At 49.6% G+C, this 22159-nt stretch overlaps 4 protein-coding genes across 4 annotated transcripts; all 4 read left to right on the plus strand.

The window, feature by feature from the left end:
• The first annotated feature begins 42 nt into the window (after positions 1 to 42).
• Positions 43 to 1726, plus strand: LOC134728869 (proline-rich protein 20E). The gene is made up of 2 exons (XM_063596026.1): positions 43 to 94; positions 1113 to 1726. The coding sequence occupies exons 1-2, from the start codon at positions 43 to 45 to the stop codon at positions 1724 to 1726; spliced, it is 666 nt and encodes a 221-aa protein (XP_063452096.1).
• A 4884-nt stretch (positions 1727 to 6610) lies between these two features.
• Positions 6611 to 8294, plus strand: LOC129393733 (proline-rich protein 20E). The gene is made up of 2 exons (XM_055097200.1): positions 6611 to 6662; positions 7681 to 8294. The coding sequence occupies exons 1-2, from the start codon at positions 6611 to 6613 to the stop codon at positions 8292 to 8294; spliced, it is 666 nt and encodes a 221-aa protein (XP_054953175.1).
• Positions 8295 to 13166: 4872 nt separating this feature from the next.
• On the plus strand, positions 13167 to 14850 carry LOC134728870 (proline-rich protein 20E). Its single transcript, XM_063596027.1, has 2 exons — positions 13167 to 13218; positions 14237 to 14850. The coding sequence occupies exons 1-2, from the start codon at positions 13167 to 13169 to the stop codon at positions 14848 to 14850; spliced, it is 666 nt and encodes a 221-aa protein (XP_063452097.1).
• A 4872-nt stretch (positions 14851 to 19722) lies between these two features.
• On the plus strand, positions 19723 to 21406 carry LOC129393724 (proline-rich protein 20E). The gene is made up of 2 exons (XM_055097191.2): positions 19723 to 19774; positions 20793 to 21406. Exons 1-2 carry the CDS (start codon positions 19723 to 19725, stop codon positions 21404 to 21406), a joined length of 666 nt encoding a protein of 221 aa, XP_054953166.1.
• The last annotated feature ends 753 nt before the right edge of the window (positions 21407 to 22159 follow it).

A 22159-nucleotide genomic window follows, 5' to 3' on the forward strand; every position in this document is an offset into this window, starting at 1 on the left:
TGCTCTCTTGTTTTTCTCCCCAGCCCCTCCCGCCGATTGCTCATGGAGGAACCAAGGCCTTCGAAGCGACTTCGCTCCATGGCCCCTAATCAAGGTACATCAAACGCCTGCCACTCTCTTTTTAATTTCGTTTGTTCCCCAATTCTTCCCCAATTGTTTGAATTCAAACTCAATCGAGCATTCTCTGTTTCACCTTCTCCTAGCCTGCCTCAACCTGGGCTGGTTGTTGGAAGTCAGCTCCCAGGTTCCACATCCTCTGGCAAATTCCCTTCCCTCTTTCGAACTGTAATCCCATTTCCCAAATCTGAGATTTGCTGTTGTTGTCGCTGTTTCCTTCTGTTTCGTTTTGTATTACTGTTTGTCCGTAGCAGAGCGAGTCCTCACGCTACGTCTTGATCTATGATAAACCGGTACTTCCACCTTGTTCTTTCCCGGAGGAGTTGGAATTTTACGGCTGTTGCCACGTTGTTCTCCAAAACATTTCCCTTCCTACGCTGAGTGTCCTAAATCTTTTAATCTTGTCTAGTTTGACAGATGCAGAACAATAAAGCATCCACTGAAAGCAAATTCTTTAACATCTTGCTGGTCTGAAACATCTTCATTCTCCCCTCCCAGATTCTTTAGTGAAACTTTGGTTGGACAGGACACTTTAGGTGGGAAATTCATTTCCCTTGAAATTTCGAAGACATTTTCTGTTATGTTCTAGACTGAACTGCTGCTTTTGAGATGTCTGATTTTTGAGACATGTGGAATCCTAGCCCTTTCCATGTGACTTTTCCTTTCTCTGTCTCCCGCTCCCTACAATCTTTTAGAATCTTCTCTTTTTCCTCAGCACTCTGAAATTTTGTGGTGAAATGTCTCAGCCACAACATACCTCTAATTCTCTTATATTTCATCCTTCTTTCCATCCTTTTAGGTTTTTGCTTTGTTCTGTGGGAGATCTTCTCAACTTCATTCTCCAATTTCCATGGAGAGTTTTGTTTCTTCTCTGACAATTTTAACTTCAAAAATCCCTCTTTTCTCTGAGTATTTATTTTTAAAAGTATCCTATAACTGCTTGATGGGTAAAATTCCTTCTATCTCTCTCTGCTCACGCTCTGCTTCTCTTTTAGCCTCAGGTGGGCCTCCTCCAGAGCCAGGCTGCTGTGTTGCGGACCCTGAAGACTCCGTGGAAGCAGATGGGCCCGCACAGCCAGCCCAACCCGCAAAACCCATCGCTTACGTGAAACCCTTCAGATGGCAGCCCCCAGCTCGCCCAGAGTCACCCCGTCCTGCAGAGAGAGGCCGGCGCCGGGGAGGAAGCCGGCGGCCAGGGCGAGGCCGTGGCAGAAGGGCTGGGCCCCGCGGGGACGCTGGCCAGAGACAGGGGGCAGAAGGCGTGATGGGACCGGACGTGCACATCCCACTGGACCACCATGGAGAGCCAGGCCACCAGGGGGAACCGGAAATCACGGAGACCGCAGCCTTCTCTCTTTCTGAAACAGGTCCTCTGCCTGGAACTGTGCAGGAAGGCCCTGGCCCCGACGTGGCGCAACCTGAGCTGGGGTTTCAGGAGCCGCCCACTGCTCCTGGGCCTCAGGCTGTTGACTGGCAACCCGCGTTGACCCTCTATCCCTGCATCGGGTTTAGGGCTCTGGGTGACTCAGCTGTTTTACAAGTCATTCAAACCCCCCACGGCACCTATGTGCAAGGGGTCCCAGTGTTCCTCACCGACATTGCATATTGACCACTATCCGCCACCCACGTTGTTCCCAGCCTCCCTTTCTTCCACCTGGACGTTCCCCCCAGCCCCACTTCTGCTCCACTCCTCCCCCGACTGGACCTGAAGCCTGAGCTTCCCCTGAACTTAGAGTACGCAACTTACAATATGCAAGCTGCCAAACCCCCTTTCTGTACAAGGCGATTGGAATGGAACTGTCATGTACAGTGAAAGTACACGTCACGTGTTTCAGCCAAGAAAGAGCCAAACCAGACGACCGGGAGGAAGTGGGATGCAACAAGGATCAGTAAGCATGGAAATTAGGAAACTGTATTCTTAAGTCCAGAGGAGTACGATTCTGGAAAAAGGATTGATGACCTAGAATTAAAATTCCAGAAGACACTCATATAGACATGTGGGGCATGCGAAAATTCAGAAGGAGCTAGAAGTTACTACAGTTCTTGTCTAGTGCCTGGAGACGATAGACTGGCTGAATATAAGAGCGATAAAACTCTAGACTGACACATTTTTAAGTCTCAACGTGGGTACCCTTTGGGAACCACTAAATGAATTGGAATAGAAGGTAAAATTTCAAACAGATTGAGGAAAAAGTGGATCAAAGGACATTTGATGAATCAGACAAAAGGTGTCGGGGTGGTGGGAGGGAGGCTAACGGAAACAAGGAGAGTGCATGACTCACTGGAACCGCTAAATGAGGAATCAGTGATTTGACGGCAGTGTCCTTGGCTTCCTCCTGGCTTTAATGGGAATATTTTAAATGTTTCACCATTAACCAAGATGTTTGCTCTAAGTTTCTCATAGATGTTTAAGTTGAGTTAGTTCCCATCTTTTCAGAGTTTGATAAATGTTGTATTATGAATTTTTGTATTTTTGTATTTTATTAAGTAGCCTCTTATTGGCTGGTTTTCACTCCTTTGTAAACGTCCAAATAAAATACAGATAACTTTTTACATCAAAGATTTTTCTCTTGTGTATTCAATCCTTCTAAATAAACCGTTCTCTTCGGACTTATTTTATACAACAGTTCTTTCACTAAACTTTCACAAATCGCAAATATAAAATGTGTTTACTAAAAGCAGAAAGGAAGGTAGAAAAATGGCTCCAGTCTCTGTTCTCCATTCATATCGCATCTCTCCCCATAGTCACACAAGTCTACACCAACAAACGTACACATTAAGAGCATCGTTTGTGGCTCGCTTTTACAAACACCTGGCGTGCCATGTGCCAGGGGTCCTGCTGAAGTGACTATAAGGTCCAGGCAGGCAACACAGGTGTGGTCAGGAGCACAGCCTCTGTGGAGTCCGTGCGTCTCCAAACTAGGAACAGGCGACTTCGTATTGAAGCATGGCATGGATCACAATGAGCACTGTGCAGTGGGAGCTGCTTCTTGGCTTGCCATTGGGGTCTGTCATCCATAAGCCAGAAAGCCCCCTTGCAGTCATCCCACGCACATGTGCCACTCTCTTCCTGCTGTATATCTGTCTGGAAAGAGGCACAGGTTTTACATTCCGCAGGTGGCGGTCTGCTGATACGCCACTTCCAGGACATTTCCACCACCAGAATGCTTCACTAAACATGTGTACGTGGAGTAAGACAGGGTCTCATTCAGTCATCCAGGCTGGAGTGCAGTGGTGCAATCACAGCTCACTGCAGCCCGCACCTCCTCAGCTCAGGTGATCCTCCAACATCAGGTTGCCAAGTAGCTCAGACTGCAGGCAGGCACCAAGACCCCTTGGTAATTCCTCCGGGTTTATTTATTCATTTATTTATTTATTTATTTATTTATTTATTTATTTTGAAACAGACTCTCACTCTTTCACCCACGCTGGAGCGCGGTGGCTTCGGCTCACTGAGAACTCCATTCCCGGGATTGAAGCGATTCTCATGTCTCGCCCTCATAAAAATAGAAAAATTAGCCAGGCATGGTGGTGGGCCACTGTAGTCCCAGCTGCTCAGGAGTCTGAGGCGGGAGAATCCTTTGAACCCAGGAGGCGGAGGTTGCAGTGAGCCCAGATTGCGCCATTGCAGTGATCCGAGATCATGCTATTGCACTCCAGCCTGGGTGACGGGAGCAAAACTTTGTCTCAAAATGGACAAAAGAGAGAGAGAAGTTATCCCAATAAGAAAGATAAACGTTTTGAAGAGAAACTTCACAGAAGAATCTATGGGTTTGGTCAGTGAGCACACGAAATCCCAATCAGGATGAGAATATGCAAATAAGCATGGAGCATCCTGTGGTGCCAGGGAGAAAGGAGCCGCCCAAAACCAAACAAAACCAAAAGCCACAGCGATGGGAGGTTGACAAAGGGACACGCAAGCCAACTAAGGGAGCTCCCGGTGGCCAAAGCTGGCGACACTCAGTAACAAAGTAATTAACTAAATAATTAATAATTAAATAGTTGAGTCATATATTTGACAAAATAATTAGTTCAATTATTAAATAATTCATCCCCTGAAGTATTGGAGTGTAAACCAAAGCATACAATAGGTGTCCATGAGTCCATACGGATATAAATAAGTGACTAAATCAACAACCATGTGGGGGAGAATGGGAAAATCCTCCACACAGGAGAACTCCACAGAATTTCGGTAGCTCTTCCCCCGCACGGAGATAAAGCAAAACTTCCCTTTTATTTAAGTATAGGCCCCAGGTAGCGACTTCCAAAAAGTACAGTAGAGAAAGAGGTGGGAAAATCACTTGATGGTGGAGAAACCTAATCAACACTGCCCCAGCCAGGTGACCAGGACTAATAGCAGCAGTGATAAGCCGGCTTGATGGTGTGTACTGTAGACAGGATGGGATGGGAATGGCGCTTTCCCGCTGCAATCTTCCTTACAAAAACATATAATTCCAGTCAGATCACAAGGAATACATCACACGAACTTCAGGAGGGGACATCCCACAATATATCTGATCAGTATTCCAAGTGTCAAGGTCATCAAAAACAAGGCAAGTGTGAGAAACCGTCGCAGCCAAGGGGAACCGTGACGAATTGTAAGGTGGTACCCTGGATGGGGTCTTGGGACAGAAAAGGTATGTGAGGTGAAAACATAGCAAAACCTCACTTCAACAACAAATACAACCCAAAAAAATAATTGGCCCGGCATGGTGGCTTGCGCCTGGGGTCCCAGCTACTCGGGAGGTTGAGCGGGAAGGACGGCTTGAGCTCAGGCCTTCCAAACAAGCCTGGGCACAGAGCGAAACCTCGTCTCTCCAAAAAATCCGAAAATTGTCCCGATGTGGTGGCGCTCACCTGTAGTCCAGCTACTCCGGAGGCCGAGACAGGAGAATCACTTGAACTGATTCTCCTATCTCAGCCCCCCAAGTAGCCGCAGCGAGCCGAGATGGCACCGCTGCACTCCAGCCTGGGCTACAGAGCGACAACCCGTCTCTGTAAAAAAAAAAAAAAAAAAACAAGGATGCAAACCAACCAAATAACCCACTGCGGGATTCCCCTCCAGTGTCCTGCTGTGTTTCCCGCTGTCTTCCTCCACCCGTGTGTGCAGCCACAGCAATAAAAGCCAGTGGTGTGGGTCTCACACGCATCTCCAGCCCCGTCGCCATCGCGCTGAGCTCGACTCTTTTTACAAAAGGCCACCTGACAACCTCACTTGGCAGTTCAAAAGCCCCTTCAGCCAGATGTGCGCAAGCCAAGCTCCGCAACTTCCCATTCAGAGCAGGTTCTCGGTCCACCTCTGCCTGAATGAACGGGCGGGCTACCAAGGCCGCAGTCTCTTCCTCAAGGGCTGTCCACACTGGGTCTGGCTTTCTCTGGGAAATTTCTCTCCCACCAGGGAACTTTCTCCTCCTCTACCTCCCTCAGTCTCAGTCTAACAGCACCCTGCGCCCAACCCCGAGGGCTGCAATAGCCTTCTTGCCTCTCCTGACTTAATTCTGCGGACCCTGGGTTGGCGCTCCTTCACAGCCAGGCTGGTCGTTTCTGAAATGTTAACCCGCTGCCGGACACCGTTCCACGGTTTTCCGCTGCCTTGGAACAAGACCAGCTCCTGCGCGGACCCTGCCTCCACCTCGCACCACCTCTGGGCCTGGACTTGGCCTCCGGTCCATTGCCAGAATGTGCCGGGCTCCCTTCCAGTCCGGGCCTCAGCACACCCTCTTCACTCCCTTTCCTTTCTCCCTGCCTCTCCCAACCCGGTTCAGGTTGACTAATTTCAAATTTTATGTTCCAGATTTCAGCCCAGATATCCCCCCTTTGGATGCTTTCCTTCACCGTGCTCAGATCTAAGCTAATCGCATCTTCCTATCAGCCGCTTTCCGGGCACCACACCCCATTGTGCTGACACTCAAAGGCCATTATGCATTTTGTCCCTCGATGATTAGATTAATCAATCAACCACGGGCGTCTAGAAATGGCGGCATCTCAGAAGGGCCCCATTTGACTGGCAGGGGACTGGCCCAATGCGCCTCGCAAGCCCAGCCAGGCCCGCCCCAGCCGGCCCCCCTCTGACGACGCCTGTCCCTTACGCGACTGCCTTGCTGCCGTATAAGAGGGACCGCGCTCGGCCTCCAGCAGTCGGCTTTCTGCTGGGCTCGGAGCCAGAACCTGCTGCGTGCTCCCTCCAGACTCCCTGGCTGCGGGTGGACTACCTCAGAGCTACAGCGGTGAACCTGTGGACACCTCCGACTCCTCGGGCCTCTCTTCGTCGAAGAGTCTCCTAATTTTCAGATCTCCGGAGCCAGCTGTGGGAAGATCAGGTGTGTGTCTGGGAGTCCCGGAGGGGTGGACAGATCTTGGGTGGGTGCAGCTGGGGACAGAATCCTCATTCCCCTAGAAAGGCCACGGCCATCCCCCTGCCTTGTCACCTCTGTCTTCCTAAATCCGTTCTTGCTCTCTTGTTTTTCTCCCCAGCCCCTCCCGCCGATTGCTCATGGAGGAACCAAGGCCTTCGAAGCGACTTCGCTCCATGGCCCCTAATCAAGGTACATCAAACGCCTGCCACTCTCTTTTTAATTTCGTTTGTTCCCCAATTCTTCCCCAATTGTTTGAATTCAAACTCAATCGAGCATTCTCTGTTTCACCTTCTCCTAGCCTGCCTCAACCTGGGCTGGTTGTTGGAAGTCAGCTCCCAGGTTCCACATCCTCTGGCAAATTCCCTTCCCTCTTTCGAACTGTAATCCCATTTCCCAAATCTGAGATTTGCTGTTGTTGTCGCTGTTTCCTTCTGTTTCGTTTTGTATTACTGTTTGTCCGTAGCAGAGCGAGTCCTCACGCTACGTCTTGATCTATGATAAACCGGTACTTCCACCTTGTTCTTTCCCGGAGGAGTTGGAATTTTACGGCTGTTGCCACGTTGTTCTCCAAAACATTTCCCTTCCTACGCTGAGTGTCCTAAATCTTTTAATCTTGTCTAGTTTGACAGATGCAGAACAATAAAGCATCCACTGAAAGCAAATTCTTTAACATCTTGCTGGTCTGAAACATCTTCATTCTCCCCTCCCAGATTCTTTAGTGAAACTTTGGTTGGACAGGACACTTTAGGTGGGAAATTCATTTCCCTTGAAATTTCGAAGACATTTTCTGTTATGTTCTAGACTGAACTGCTGCTTTTGAGATGTCTGATTTTTGAGACATGTGGAATCCTAGCCCTTTCCATGTGACTTTTCCTTTCTCTGTCTCCCGCTCCCTACAATCTTTTAGAATCTTCTCTTTTTCCTCAGCACTCTGAAATTTTGTGGTGAAATGTCTCAGCCACAACATACCTCTAATTCTCTTATATTTCATCCTTCTTTCCATCCTTTTAGGTTTTTGCTTTGTTCTGTGGGAGATCTTCTCAACTTCATTCTCCAATTTCCATGGAGAGTTTTGTTTCTTCTCTGGCAATTTTAACTTCAAAAATCCCTCTTTTCTCTGAGTATTTATTTTTAAAAGTATCCTATAACTGCTTGATGGGTAAAATTCCTTCTATCTCTCTCTGCTCACGCTCTGCTTCTCTTTTAGCCTCAGGTGGGCCTCCTCCAGAGCCAGGCTGCTGTGTTGCGGACCCTGAAGACTCCGTGGAAGCAGATGGGCCCGCACAGCCAGCCCAACCCGCAAAACCCATCGCTTACGTGAAACCCTTCAGATGGCAGCCCCCAGCTCGCCCAGAGTCACCCCGTCCTGCAGAGAGAGGCCGGCGCCGGGGAGGAAGCCGGCGGCCAGGGCGAGGCCGTGGCAGAAGGGCTGGGCCCCGCGGGGACGCTGGCCAGAGACAGGGGGCAGAAGGCGTGATGGGACCGGACGTGCACATCCCACTGGACCACCATGGAGAGCCAGGCCACCAGGGGGAACCGGAAATCACGGAGACCGCAGCCTTCTCTCTTTCTGAAACAGGTCCTCTGCCTGGAACTGTGCAGGAAGGCCCTGGCCCCGACGTGGCGCAACCTGAGCTGGGGTTTCAGGAGCCGCCCACTGCTCCTGGGCCTCAGGCTGTTGACTGGCAACCCGCGTTGACCCTCTATCCCTGCATCGGGTTTAGGGCTCTGGGTGACTCAGCTGTTTTACAAGTCATTCAAACCCCCCACGGCACCTATGTGCAAGGGGTCCCAGTGTTCCTCACCGACATTGCATATTGACCACTATCCGCCACCCACGTTGTTCCCAGCCTCCCTTTCTTCCACCTGGACGTTCCCCCCAGCCCCACTTCTGCTCCACTCCTCCCCCGACTGGACCTGAAGCCTGAGCTTCCCCTGAACTTAGAGTACGCAACTTACAATATGCAAGCTGCCAAACCCCCTTTCTGTACAAGGCGATTGGAATGGAACTGTCATGTACAGTGAAAGTACACGTCACGTGTTTCAGCCAAGAAAGAGCCAAACCAGACGACCGGGAGGAAGTGGGATGCAACAAGGATCAGTAAGCATGGAAATTAGGAAACTGTATTCTTAAGTCCAGAGGAGTACGATTCTGGAAAAAGGATTGATGACCTAGAATTAAAATTCCAGAAGACACTCATATAGACATGTGGGGCATGCGAAAATTCAGAAGGAGCTAGAAGTTACTACAGTTCTTGTCTAGTGCCTGGAGACGATAGACTGGCTGAATATAAGAGCGATAAAACTCTAGACTGACACATTTTTAAGTCTCAACGTGGGTACCCTTTGGGAACCACTAAATGAATTGGAATAGAAGGTAAAATTTCAAACAGATTGAGGAAAAAGTGGATCAAAGGACATTTGATGAATCAGACAAAAGGTGTCGGGGTGGTGGGAGGGAGGCTAACGGAAACAAGGAGAGTGCATGACTCACTGGAACCGCTAAATGAGGAATCAGTGATTTGACGGCAGTGTCCTTGGCTTCCTCCTGGCTTTAATGGGAATATTTTAAATGTTTCACCATTAACCAAGATGTTTGCTCTAAGTTTCTCATAGATGTTTAAGTTGAGTTAGTTCCCATCTTTTCAGAGTTTGATAAATGTTGTATTATGAATTTTTGTATTTTTGTATTTTATTAAGTAGCCTCTTATTGGCTGGTTTTCACTCCTTTGTAAACGTCCAAATAAAATACAGATAACTTTTTACATCAAAGATTTTTCTCTTGTGTATTCAATCCTTCTAAATAAACCGTTCTCTTCGGACTTATTTTATACAACAGTTCTTTCACTAAACTTTCACAAATCGCAAATATAAAATGTGTTTACTAAAAGCAGAAAGGAAGGTAGAAAAATGGCTCCAGTCTCTGTTCTCCATTCATATCGCATCTCTCCCCATAGTCACACAAGTCTACACCAACAAACGTACACATTAAGAGCATCGTTTGTGGCTCGCTTTTACAAACACCTGGCGTGCCATGTGCCAGGGGTCCTGCTGAAGTGACTATAAGGTCCAGGCAGGCAACACAGGTGTGGTCAGGAGCACAGCCTCTGTGGAGTCCGTGCGTCTCCAAACTAGGAACAGGCGACTTCGTATTGAAGCATGGCATGGATCACAATGAGCACTGTGCAGTGGGAGCTGCTTCTTGGCTTGCCATTGGGGTCTGTCATCCATAAGCCAGAAAGCCCCCTTGCAGTCATCCCACGCACATGTGCCACTCTCTTCCTGCTGTATATCTGTCTGGAAAGAGGCACAGGTTTTACATTCCGCAGGTGGCGGTCTGCTGATACGCCACTTCCAGGACATTTCCACCACCAGAATGCTTCACTAAACATGTGTACGTGGAGTAAGACAGGGTCTCATTCAGTCATCCAGGCTGGAGTGCAGTGGTGCAATCACAGCTCACTGCAGCCCGCACCTCCTCAGCTCAGGTGATCCTCCAACATCAGGTTGCCAAGTAGCTCAGACTGCAGGCAGGCACCAAGACCCCTTGGTAATTCCTCCGGGTTTATTTATTCATTTATTTATTTATTTATTTATTTTGAAACAGACTCTCACTCTTTCACCCACGCTGGAGCGCGGTGGCTTCGGCTCACTGAGAACTCCATTCCCGGGATTGAAGCGATTCTCATGTCTCGCCCTCATAAAAATAGAAAAATTAGCCAGGCATGGTGGTGGGCCACTGTAGTCCCAGCTGCTCAGGAGTCTGAGGCGGGAGAATCCTTTGAACCCAGGAGGCGGAGGTTGCAGTGAGCCCAGATTGCGCCATTGCAGTGATCCGAGATCATGCTATTGCACTCCAGCCTGGGTGACGGGAGCAAAACTTTGTCTCAAAATGGACAAAAGAGAGAGAGAAGTTATCCCAATAAGAAAGATAAACGTTTTGAAGAGAAACTTCACAGAAGAATCTATGGGTTTGGTCAGTGAGCACACGAAATCCCAATCAGGATGAGAATATGCAAATAAGCATGGAGCATCCTGTGGTGCCAGGGAGAAAGGAGCCGCCCAAAACCAAACAAAACCAAAAGCCACAGCGATGGGAGGTTGACAAAGGGACACGCAAGCCAACTAAGGGAGCTCCCGGTGGCCAAAGCTGGCGACACTCAGTAACAAAGTAATTAACTAAATAATTAATAATTAAATAGTTGAGTCATATATTTGACAAAATAATTAGTTCAATTATTAAATAATTCATCCCCTGAAGTATTGGAGTGTAAACCAAAGCATACAATAGGTGTCCATGAGTCCATACGGATATAAATAAGTGACTAAATCAACAACCATGTGGGGGAGAATGGGAAAATCCTCCACACAGGAGAACTCCACAGAATTTCGGTAGCTCTTCCCCCGCACGGAGATAAAGCAAAACTTCCCTTTTATTTAAGTATAGGCCCCAGGTAGCGACTTCCAAAAAGTACAGTAGAGAAAGAGGTGGGAAAATCACTTGATGGTGGAGAAACCTAATCAACACTGCCCCAGCCAGGTGACCAGGACTAATAGCAGCAGTGATAAGCCGGCTTGATGGTGTGTACTGTAGACAGGATGGGATGGGAATGGCGCTTTCCCGCTGCAATCTTCCTTACAAAAACATATAATTCCAGTCAGATCACAAGGAATACATCACACGAACTTCAGGAGGGGACATCCCACAATATATCTGATCAGTATTCCAAGTGTCAAGGTCATCAAAAACAAGGCAAGTGTGAGAAACCGTCGCAGCCAAGGGGAACCGTGACGAATTGTAAGGTGGTACCCTGGATGGGGTCTTGGGACAGAAAAGGTATGTGAGGTGAAAACATAGCAAAACCTCACTTCAACAACAAATACAACCCAAAAAAATAATTGGCCCGGCATGGTGGCTTGCGCCTGGGGTCCCAGCTACTCGGGAGGTTGAGCGGGAAGGACGGCTTGAGCTCAGGCCTTCCAAACAAGCCTGGGCACATAGCGAAACCTCGTCTCTCCAAAAAATCCGAAAATTGTCCCGATGTGGTGGCGCTCACCTGTAGTCCAGCTACTCCGGAGGCCGAGACAGGAGAATCACTTGAACTGATTCTCCTATCTCAGCCCCCCAAGTAGCCGCAGCGAGCCGAGATGGCACCGCTGCACTCCAGCCTGGGCTACAGAGCGACAACCCGTCTCTGTAAAAAAAAAAAAAAAAAAACAAGGATGCAAACCAACCAAATAACCCACTGCGGGATTCCCCTCCAGTGTCCTGCTGTGTTTCCCGCTGTCTTCCTCCACCCGTGTGTGCAGCCACAGCAATAAAAGCCAGTGGTGTGGGTCTCACACGCATCTCCAGCCCCGTCGCCATCGCGCTGAGCTCGACTCTTTTTACAAAAGGCCACCTGACAACCTCACTTGGCAGTTCAAAAGCCCCTTCAGCCAGATGTGCGCAAGCCAAGCTCCGCAACTTCCCATTCAGAGCAGGTTCTCGGTCCACCTCTGCCTGAATGAACGGGCGGGCTACCAAGGCCGCAGTCTCTTCCTCAAGGGCTGTCCACACTGGGTCTGGCTTTCTCTGGGAAATTTCTCTCCCACCAGGGAACTTTCTCCTCCTCTACCTCCCTCAGTCTCAGTCTAACAGCACCCTGCGCCCAACCCCGAGGGCTGCAATAGCCTTCTTGCCTCTCCTGACTTAATTCTGCGGACCCTGGGTTGGCGCTCCTTCACAGCCAGGCTGGTCGTTTCTGAAATGTTAACCCGCTGCCGGACACCGTTCCACGGTTTTCCGCTGCCTTGGAACAAGACCAGCTCCTGCGCGGACCCTGCCTCCACCTCGCACCACCTCTGGGCCTGGACTTGGCCTCCGGTCCATTGCCAGAATGTGCCGGGCTCCCTTCCAGTCCGGGCCTCAGCACACCCTCTTCACTCCCTTTCCTTTCTCCCTGCCTCTCCCAACCCGGTTCAGGTTGACTAATTTCAAATTTTATGTTCCAGATTTCAGCCCAGATATCCCCCCTTTGGATGCTTTCCTTCACCGTGCTCAGATCTAAGCTAATCGCATCTTCCTATCAGCCGCTTTCCGGGCACCACACCCCATTGTGCTGACACTCAAAGGCCATTATGCATTTTGTCCCTCGATGATTAGATTAATCAATCAACCACGGGCGTCTAGAAATGGCGGCATCTCAGAAGGGCCCCATTTGACTGGCAGGGGACTGGCCCAATGCGCCTCGCAAGCCCAGCCAGGCCCGCCCCAGCCGGCCCCCCTCTGACCACGCCTGTCCCTTACGCGACTGCCTTGCTGCCGTATAAGAGGGACCGCGCTCGGCCTCCAGCAGTCGGCTTTCTGCTGGGCTCGGAGCCAGAACCTGCTGCGTGCTCCCTCCAGACTCCCTGGCTGCGGGTGGACTACCTCAGAGCTACAGCGGTGAACCTGTGGACACCTCCGACTCCTCGGGCCTCTCTTCGTCGAAGAGTCTCCTAATTTTCAGATCTCCGGAGCCAGCTGTGGGAAGATCAGGTGTGTGTCTGGGAGTCCCGGAGGGGTGGACAGATCTTGGGTGGGTGCAGCTGGGGACAGAATCCTCATTCCCCTAGAAAGGCCACGGCCATCCCCCTGCCTTGTCACCTCTGTCTTCCTAAATCCGTTCTTGCTCTCTTGTTTTTCTCCCCAGCCCCTCCCGCCGATTGCTCATGGAGGAACCAAGGCCTTCGAAGCGACTTCGCTCCATGGCCCCTAATCAAGGTACATCAAACGCCTGCCACTCTCTTTTTAATTTCGTTTGTTCCCCAATTCTTCCCCAATTGTTTGAATTCAAACTCAATCGAGCATTCTCTGTTTCACCTTCTCCTAGCCTGCCTCAACCTGGGCTGGTTGTTGGAAGTCAGCTCCCAGGTTCCACATCCTCTGGCAAATTCCCTTCCCTCTTTCGAACTGTAATCCCATTTCCCAAATCTGAGATTTGCTGTTGTTGTCGCTGTTTCCTTCTGTTTCGTTTTGTATTACTGTTTGTCCGTAGCAGAGCGAGTCCTCACGCTACGTCTTGATCTATGATAAACCGGTACTTCCACCTTGTTCTTTCCCGGAGGAGTTGGAATTTTACGGCTGTTGCCACGTTGTTCTCCAAAACATTTCCCTTCCTACGCTGAGTGTCCTAAATCTTTTAATCTTGTCTAGTTTGACAGATGCAGAACAATAAAGCATCCACTGAAAGCAAATTCTTTAACATCTTGCTGGTCTGAAACATCTTCATTCTCCCCTCCCAGATTCTTTAGTGAAACTTTGGTTGGACAGGACACTTTAGGTGGGAAATTCATTTCCCTTGAAATTTCGAAGACATTTTCTGTTATGTTCTAGACTGAACTGCTGCTTTTGAGATGTCTGATTTTTGAGACATGTGGAATCCTAGCCCTTTCCATGTGACTTTTCCTTTCTCTGTCTCCCGCTCCCTACAATCTTTTAGAATCTTCTCTTTTTCCTCAGCACTCTGAAATTTTGTGGTGAAATGTCTCAGCCACAACATACCTCTAATTCTCTTATATTTCATCCTTCTTTCCATCCTTTTAGGTTTTTGCTTTGTTCTGTGGGAGATCTTCTCAACTTCATTCTCCAATTTCCATGGAGAGTTTTGTTTCTTCTCTGGCAATTTTAACTTCAAAAATCCCTCTTTTCTCTGAGTATTTATTTTTAAAAGTATCCTATAACTGCTTGATGGGTAAAATTCCTTCTATCTCTCTCTGCTCACGCTCTGCTTCTCTTTTAGCCTCAGGTGGGCCTCCTCCAGAGCCAGGCTGCTGTGTTGCGGACCCTGAAGACTCCGTGGAAGCAGATGGGCCCGCACAGCCAGCCCAACCCGCAAAACCCATCGCTTACGTGAAACCCTTCAGATGGCAGCCCCCAGCTCGCCCAGAGTCACCCCGTCCTGCAGAGAGAGGCCGGCGCCGGGGAGGAAGCCGGCGGCCAGGGCGAGGCCGTGGCAGAAGGGCTGGGCCCCGCGGGGACGCTGGCCAGAGACAGGGGGCAGAAGGCGTGATGGGACCGGACGTGCACATCCCACTGGACCACCATGGAGAGCCAGGCCACCAGGGGGAACCGGAAATCACGGAGACCGCAGCCTTCTCTCTTTCTGAAACAGGTCCTCTGCCTGGAACTGTGCAGGAAGGCCCTGGCCCCGACGTGGCGCAACCTGAGCTGGGGTTTCAGGAGCCGCCCACTGCTCCTGGGCCTCAGGCTGTTGACTGGCAACCCGCGTTGACCCTCTATCCCTGCATCGGGTTTAGGGCTCTGGGTGACTCAGCTGTTTTACAAGTCATTCAAACCCCCCACGGCACCTATGTGCAAGGGGTCCCAGTGTTCCTCACCGACATTGCATATTGACCACTATCCGCCACCCACGTTGTTCCCAGCCTCCCTTTCTTCCACCTGGACGTTCCCCCCAGCCCCACTTCTGCTCCACTCCTCCCCCGACTGGACCTGAAGCCTGAGCTTCCCCTGAACTTAGAGTACGCAACTTACAATATGCAAGCTGCCAAACCCCCTTTCTGTACAAGGCGATTGGAATGGAACTGTCATGTACAGTGAAAGTACACGTCACGTGTTTCAGCCAAGAAAGAGCCAAACCAGACGACCGGGAGGAAGTGGGATGCAACAAGGATCAGTAAGCATGGAAATTAGGAAACTGTATTCTTAAGTCCAGAGGAGTACGATTCTGGAAAAAGGATTGATGACCTAGAATTAAAATTCCAGAAGACACTCATATAGACATGTGGGGCATGCGAAAATTCAGAAGGAGCTAGAAGTTACTACAGTTCTTGTCTAGTGCCTGGAGACGATAGACTGGCTGAATATAAGAGCGATAAAACTCTAGACTGACACATTTTTAAGTCTCAACGTGGGTACCCTTTGGGAACCACTAAATGAATTGGAATAGAAGGTAAAATTTCAAACAGATTGAGGAAAAAGTGGATCAAAGGACATTTGATGAATCAGACAAAAGGTGTCGGGGTGGTGGGAGGGAGGCTAACGGAAACAAGGAGAGTGCATGACTCACTGGAACCGCTAAATGAGGAATCAGTGATTTGACGGCAGTGTCCTTGGCTTCCTCCTGGCTTTAATGGGAATATTTTAAATGTTTCACCATTAACCAAGATGTTTGCTCTAAGTTTCTCATAGATGTTTAAGTTGAGTTAGTTCCCATCTTTTCAGAGTTTGATAAATGTTGTATTATGAATTTTTGTATTTTTGTATTTTATTAAGTAGCCTCTTATTGGCTGGTTTTCACTCCTTTGTAAACGTCCAAATAAAATACAGATAACTTTTTACATCAAAGATTTTTCTCTTGTGTATTCAATCCTTCTAAATAAACCGTTCTCTTCGGACTTATTTTATACAACAGTTCTTTCACTAAACTTTCACAAATCGCAAATATAAAATGTGTTTACTAAAAGCAGAAAGGAAGGTAGAAAAATGGCTCCAGTCTCTGTTCTCCATTCATATCGCATCTCTCCCCATAGTCACACAAGTCTACACCAACAAACGTACACATTAAGAGCATCGTTTGTGGCTCGCTTTTACAAACACCTGGCGTGCCATGTGCCAGGGGTCCTGCTGAAGTGACTATAAGGTCCAGGCAGGCAACACAGGTGTGGTCAGGAGCACAGCCTCTGTGGAGTCCGTGCGTCTCCAAACTAGGAACAGGCGACTTCGTATTGAAGCATGGCATGGATCACAATGAGCACTGTGCAGTGGGAGCTGCTTCTTGGCTTGCCATTGGGGTCTGTCATCCATAAGCCAGAAAGCCCCCTTGCAGTCATCCCACGCACATGTGCCACTCTCTTCCTGCTGTATATCTGTCTGGAAAGAGGCACAGGTTTTACATTCCGCAGGTGGCGGTCTGCTGATACGCCACTTCCAGGACATTTCCACCACCAGAATGCTTCACTAAACATGTGTACGTGGAGTAAGACAGGGTCTCATTCAGTCATCCAGGCTGGAGTGCAGTGGTGCAATCACAGCTCACTGCAGCCCGCACCTCCTCAGCTCAGGTGATCCTCCAACATCAGGTTGCCAAGTAGCTCAGACTGCAGGCAGGCACCAAGACCCCTTGGTAATTCCTCCGGGTTTATTTATTCATTTATTTATTTATTTATTTATTTTGAAACAGACTCTCACTCTTTCACCCACGCTGGAGCGCGGTGGCTTCGGCTCACTGAGAACTCCATTCCCGGGATTGAAGCGATTCTCATGTCTCGCCCTCATAAAAATAGAAAAATTAGCCAGGCATGGTGGTGGGCCACTGTAGTCCCAGCTGCTCAGGAGTCTGAGGCGGGAGAATCCTTTGAACCCAGGAGGCGGAGGTTGCAGTGAGCCCAGATTGCGCCATTGCAGTGATCCGAGATCATGCTATTGCACTCCAGCCTGGGTGACGGGAGCAAAACTTTGTCTCAAAATGGACAAAAGAGAGAGAGAAGTTATCCCAATAAGAAAGATAAACGTTTTGAAGAGAAACTTCACAGAAGAATCTATGGGTTTGGTCAGTGAGCACACGAAATCCCAATCAGGATGAGAATATGCAAATAAGCATGGAGCATCCTGTGGTGCCAGGGAGAAAGGAGCCGCCCAAAACCAAACAAAACCAAAAGCCACAGCGATGGGAGGTTGACAAAGGGACACGCAAGCCAACTAAGGGAGCTCCCGGTGGCCAAAGCTGGCGACACTCAGTAACAAAGTAATTAACTAAATAATTAATAATTAAATAGTTGAGTCATATATTTGACAAAATAATTAGTTCAATTATTAAATAATTCATCCCCTGAAGTATTGGAGTGTAAACCAAAGCATACAATAGGTGTCCATGAGTCCATACGGATATAAATAAGTGACTAAATCAACAACCATGTGGGGGAGAATGGGAAAATCCTCCACACAGGAGAACTCCACAGAATTTCGGTAGCTCTTCCCCCGCACGGAGATAAAGCAAAACTTCCCTTTTATTTAAGTATAGGCCCCAGGTAGCGACTTCCAAAAAGTACAGTAGAGAAAGAGGTGGGAAAATCACTTGATGGTGGAGAAACCTAATCAACACTGCCCCAGCCAGGTGACCAGGACTAATAGCAGCAGTGATAAGCCGGCTTGATGGTGTGTACTGTAGACAGGATGGGATGGGAATGGCGCTTTCCCGCTGCAATCTTCCTTACAAAAACATATAATTCCAGTCAGATCACAAGGAATACATCACACGAACTTCAGGAGGGGACATCCCACAATATATCTGATCAGTATTCCAAGTGTCAAGGTCATCAAAAACAAGGCAAGTGTGAGAAACCGTCGCAGCCAAGGGGAACCGTGACGAATTGTAAGGTGGTACCCTGGATGGGGTCTTGGGACAGAAAAGGTATGTGAGGTGAAAACATAGCAAAACCTCACTTCAACAACAAATACAACCCAAAAAAATAATTGGCCCGGCATGGTGGCTTGCGCCTGGGGTCCCAGCTACTCGGGAGGTTGAGCGGGAAGGACGGCTTGAGCTCAGGCCTTCCAAACAAGCCTGGGCACATAGCGAAACCTCGTCTCTCCAAAAAATCCGAAAATTGTCCCGATGTGGTGGCGCTCACCTGTAGTCCAGCTACTCCGGAGGCCGAGACAGGAGAATCACTTGAACTGATTCTCCTATCTCAGCCCCCCAAGTAGCCGCAGCGAGCCGAGATGGCACCGCTGCACTCCAGCCTGGGCTACAGAGCGACAACCCGTCTCTGTAAAAAAAAAAAAAAAAAAACAAGGATGCAAACCAACCAAATAACCCACTGCGGGATTCCCCTCCAGTGTCCTGCTGTGTTTCCCGCTGTCTTCCTCCACCCGTGTGTGCAGCCACAGCAATAAAAGCCAGTGGTGTGGGTCTCACACGCATCTCCAGCCCCGTCGCCATCGCGCTGAGCTCGACTCTTTTTACAAAAGGCCACCTGACAACCTCACTTGGCAGTTCAAAAGCCCCTTCAGCCAGATGTGCGCAAGCCAAGCTCCGCAACTTCCCATTCAGAGCAGGTTCTCGGTCCACCTCTGCCTGAATGAACGGGCGGGCTACCAAGGCCGCAGTCTCTTCCTCAAGGGCTGTCCACACTGGGTCTGGCTTTCTCTGGGAAATTTCTCTCCCACCAGGGAACTTTCTCCTCCTCTACCTCCCTCAGTCTCAGTCTAACAGCACCCTGCGCCCAACCCCGAGGGCTGCAATAGCCTTCTTGCCTCTCCTGACTTAATTCTGCGGACCCTGGGTTGGCGCTCCTTCACAGCCAGGCTGGTCGTTTCTGAAATGTTAACCCGCTGCCGGACACCGTTCCACGGTTTTCCGCTGCCTTGGAACAAGACCAGCTCCTGCGCGGACCCTGCCTCCACCTCGCACCACCTCTGGGCCTGGACTTGGCCTCCGGTCCATTGCCAGAATGTGCCGGGCTCCCTTCCAGTCCGGGCCTCAGCACACCCTCTTCACTCCCTTTCCTTTCTCCCTGCCTCTCCCAACCCGGTTCAGGTTGACTAATTTCAAATTTTATGTTCCAGATTTCAGCCCAGATATCCCCCCTTTGGATGCTTTCCTTCACCGTGCTCAGATCTAAGCTAATCGCATCTTCCTATCAGCCGCTTTCCGGGCACCACACCCCATTGTGCTGACACTCAAAGGCCATTATGCATTTTGTCCCTCGATGATTAGATTAATCAATCAACCACGGGCGTCTAGAAATGGCGGCATCTCAGAAGGGCCCCATTTGACTGGCAGGGGACTGGCCCAATGCGCCTCGCAAGCCCAGCCAGGCCCGCCCCAGCCGGCCCCCCTCTGACCACGCCTGTCCCTTACGCGACTGCCTTGCTGCCGTATAAGAGGGACCGCGCTCGGCCTCCAGCAGTCGGCTTTCTGCTGGGCTCGGAGCCAGAACCTGCTGCGTGCTCCCTCCAGACTCCCTGGCTGCGGGTGGACTACCTCAGAGCTACAGCGGTGAACCTGTGGACACCTCCGACTCCTCGGGCCTCTCTTCGTCGAAGAGTCTCCTAATTTTCAGATCTCCGGAGCCAGCTGTGGGAAGATCAGGTGTGTGTCTGGGAGTCCCGGAGGGGTGGACAGATCTTGGGTGGGTGCAGCTGGGGACAGAATCCTCATTCCCCTAGAAAGGCCACGGCCATCCCCCTGCCTTGTCACCTCTGTCTTCCTAAATCCGTTCTTGCTCTCTTGTTTTTCTCCCCAGCCCCTCCCGCCGATTGCTCATGGAGGAACCAAGGCCTTCGAAGCGACTTCGCTCCATGGCCCCTAATCAAGGTACATCAAACGCCTGCCACTCTCTTTTTAATTTCGTTTGTTCCCCAATTCTTCCCCAATTGTTTGAATTCAAACTCAATCGAGCATTCTCTGTTTCACCTTCTCCTAGCCTGCCTCAACCTGGGCTGGTTGTTGGAAGTCAGCTCCCAGGTTCCACATCCTCTGGCAAATTCCCTTCCCTCTTTCGAACTGTAATCCCATTTCCCAAATCTGAGATTTGCTGTTGTTGTCGCTGTTTCCTTCTGTTTCGTTTTGTATTACTGTTTGTCCGTAGCAGAGCGAGTCCTCACGCTACGTCTTGATCTATGATAAACCGGTACTTCCACCTTGTTCTTTCCCGGAGGAGTTGGAATTTTACGGCTGTTGCCACGTTGTTCTCCAAAACATTTCCCTTCCTACGCTGAGTGTCCTAAATCTTTTAATCTTGTCTAGTTTGACAGATGCAGAACAATAAAGCATCCACTGAAAGCAAATTCTTTAACATCTTGCTGGTCTGAAACATCTTCATTCTCCCCTCCCAGATTCTTTAGTGAAACTTTGGTTGGACAGGACACTTTAGGTGGGAAATTCATTTCCCTTGAAATTTCGAAGACATTTTCTGTTATGTTCTAGACTGAACTGCTGCTTTTGAGATGTCTGATTTTTGAGACATGTGGAATCCTAGCCCTTTCCATGTGACTTTTCCTTTCTCTGTCTCCCGCTCCCTACAATCTTTTAGAATCTTCTCTTTTTCCTCAGCACTCTGAAATTTTGTGGTGAAATGTCTCAGCCACAACATACCTCTAATTCTCTTATATTTCATCCTTCTTTCCATCCTTTTAGGTTTTTGCTTTGTTCTGTGGGAGATCTTCTCAACTTCATTCTCCAATTTCCATGGAGAGTTTTGTTTCTTCTCTGGCAATTTTAACTTCAAAAATCCCTCTTTTCTCTGAGTATTTATTTTTAAAAGTATCCTATAACTGCTTGATGGGTAAAATTCCTTCTATCTCTCTCTGCTCACGCTCTGCTTCTCTTTTAGCCTCAGGTGGGCCTCCTCCAGAGCCAGGCTGCTGTGTTGCGGACCCTGAAGACTCCGTGGAAGCAGATGGGCCCGCACAGCCAGCCCAACCCGCAAAACCCATCGCTTACGTGAAACCCTTCAGATGGCAGCCCCCAGCTCGCCCAGAGTCACCCCGTCCTGCAGAGAGAGGCCGGCGCCGGGGAGGAAGCCGGCGGCCAGGGCGAGGCCGTGGCAGAAGGGCTGGGCCCCGCGGGGACGCTGGCCAGAGACAGGGGGCAGAAGGCGTGATGGGACCGGACGTGCACATCCCACTGGACCACCATGGAGAGCCAGGCCACCAGGGGGAACCGGAAATCACGGAGACCGCAGCCTTCTCTCTTTCTGAAACAGGTCCTCTGCCTGGAACTGTGCAGGAAGGCCCTGGCCCCGACGTGGCGCAACCTGAGCTGGGGTTTCAGGAGCCGCCCACTGCTCCTGGGCCTCAGGCTGTTGACTGGCAACCCGCGTTGACCCTCTATCCCTGCATCGGGTTTAGGGCTCTGGGTGACTCAGCTGTTTTACAAGTCATTCAAACCCCCCACGGCACCTATGTGCAAGGGGTCCCAGTGTTCCTCACCGACATTGCATATTGACCACTATCCGCCACCCACGTTGTTCCCAGCCTCCCTTTCTTCCACCTGGACGTTCCCCCCAGCCCCACTTCTGCTCCACTCCTCCCCCGACTGGACCTGAAGCCTGAGCTTCCCCTGAACTTAGAGTACGCAACTTACAATATGCAAGCTGCCAAACCCCCTTTCTGTACAAGGCGATTGGAATGGAACTGTCATGTACAGTGAAAGTACACGTCACGTGTTTCAGCCAAGAAAGAGCCAAACCAGACGACCGGGAGGAAGTGGGATGCAACAAGGATCAGTAAGCATGGAAATTAGGAAACTGTATTCTTAAGTCCAGAGGAGTACGATTCTGGAAAAAGGATTGATGACCTAGAATTAAAATTCCAGAAGACACTCATATAGACATGTGGGGCATGCGAAAATTCAGAAGGAGCTAGAAGTTACTACAGTTCTTGTCTAGTGCCTGGAGACGATAGACTGGCTGAATATAAGAGCGATAAAACTCTAGACTGACACATTTTTAAGTCTCAACGTGGGTACCCTTTGGGAACCACTAAATGAATTGGAATAGAAGGTAAAATTTCAAACAGATTGAGGAAAAAGTGGATCAAAGGACATTTGATGAATCAGACAAAAGGTGTCGGGGTGGTGGGAGGGAGGCTAACGGAAACAAGGAGAGTGCATGACTCACTGGAACCGCTAAATGAGGAATCAGTGATTTGACGGCAGTGTCCTTGGCTTCCTCCTGGCTTTAATGGGAATATTTTAAAT

The sequence above is a fragment of the Pan paniscus genome, chromosome 14 (genome assembly GCF_029289425.2).
Source record: "Pan paniscus chromosome 14, NHGRI_mPanPan1-v2.0_pri, whole genome shotgun sequence".
Lineage (NCBI taxonomy): Eukaryota > Metazoa > Chordata > Mammalia > Primates > Hominidae > Pan > Pan paniscus.

Excerpts from the sequence above, each read along its gene's own strand:
- LOC134728869 (XM_063596026.1), top strand. The coding sequence starts at position 43 with ATGGAGGAACCAAGGCCTTCGAAGCGACTTCGCTCCATGGCCCCTAAT. Across the intron at positions 95-1,112 it reads CTCCATGGCCCCTAATCAAG|CCTCAGGTGGGCCTCCTCCA; the intron begins GTACATCAAACG and ends CTTCTCTTTTAG.
- LOC129393733 (XM_055097200.1), top strand. The coding sequence starts at position 6,611 with ATGGAGGAACCAAGGCCTTCGAAGCGACTTCGCTCCATGGCCCCTAAT. Across the intron at positions 6,663-7,680 it reads CTCCATGGCCCCTAATCAAG|CCTCAGGTGGGCCTCCTCCA; the intron begins GTACATCAAACG and ends CTTCTCTTTTAG.
- LOC134728870 (XM_063596027.1), top strand. The coding sequence starts at position 13,167 with ATGGAGGAACCAAGGCCTTCGAAGCGACTTCGCTCCATGGCCCCTAAT. Across the intron at positions 13,219-14,236 it reads CTCCATGGCCCCTAATCAAG|CCTCAGGTGGGCCTCCTCCA; the intron begins GTACATCAAACG and ends CTTCTCTTTTAG.
- LOC129393724 (XM_055097191.2), top strand. The coding sequence starts at position 19,723 with ATGGAGGAACCAAGGCCTTCGAAGCGACTTCGCTCCATGGCCCCTAAT. Across the intron at positions 19,775-20,792 it reads CTCCATGGCCCCTAATCAAG|CCTCAGGTGGGCCTCCTCCA; the intron begins GTACATCAAACG and ends CTTCTCTTTTAG.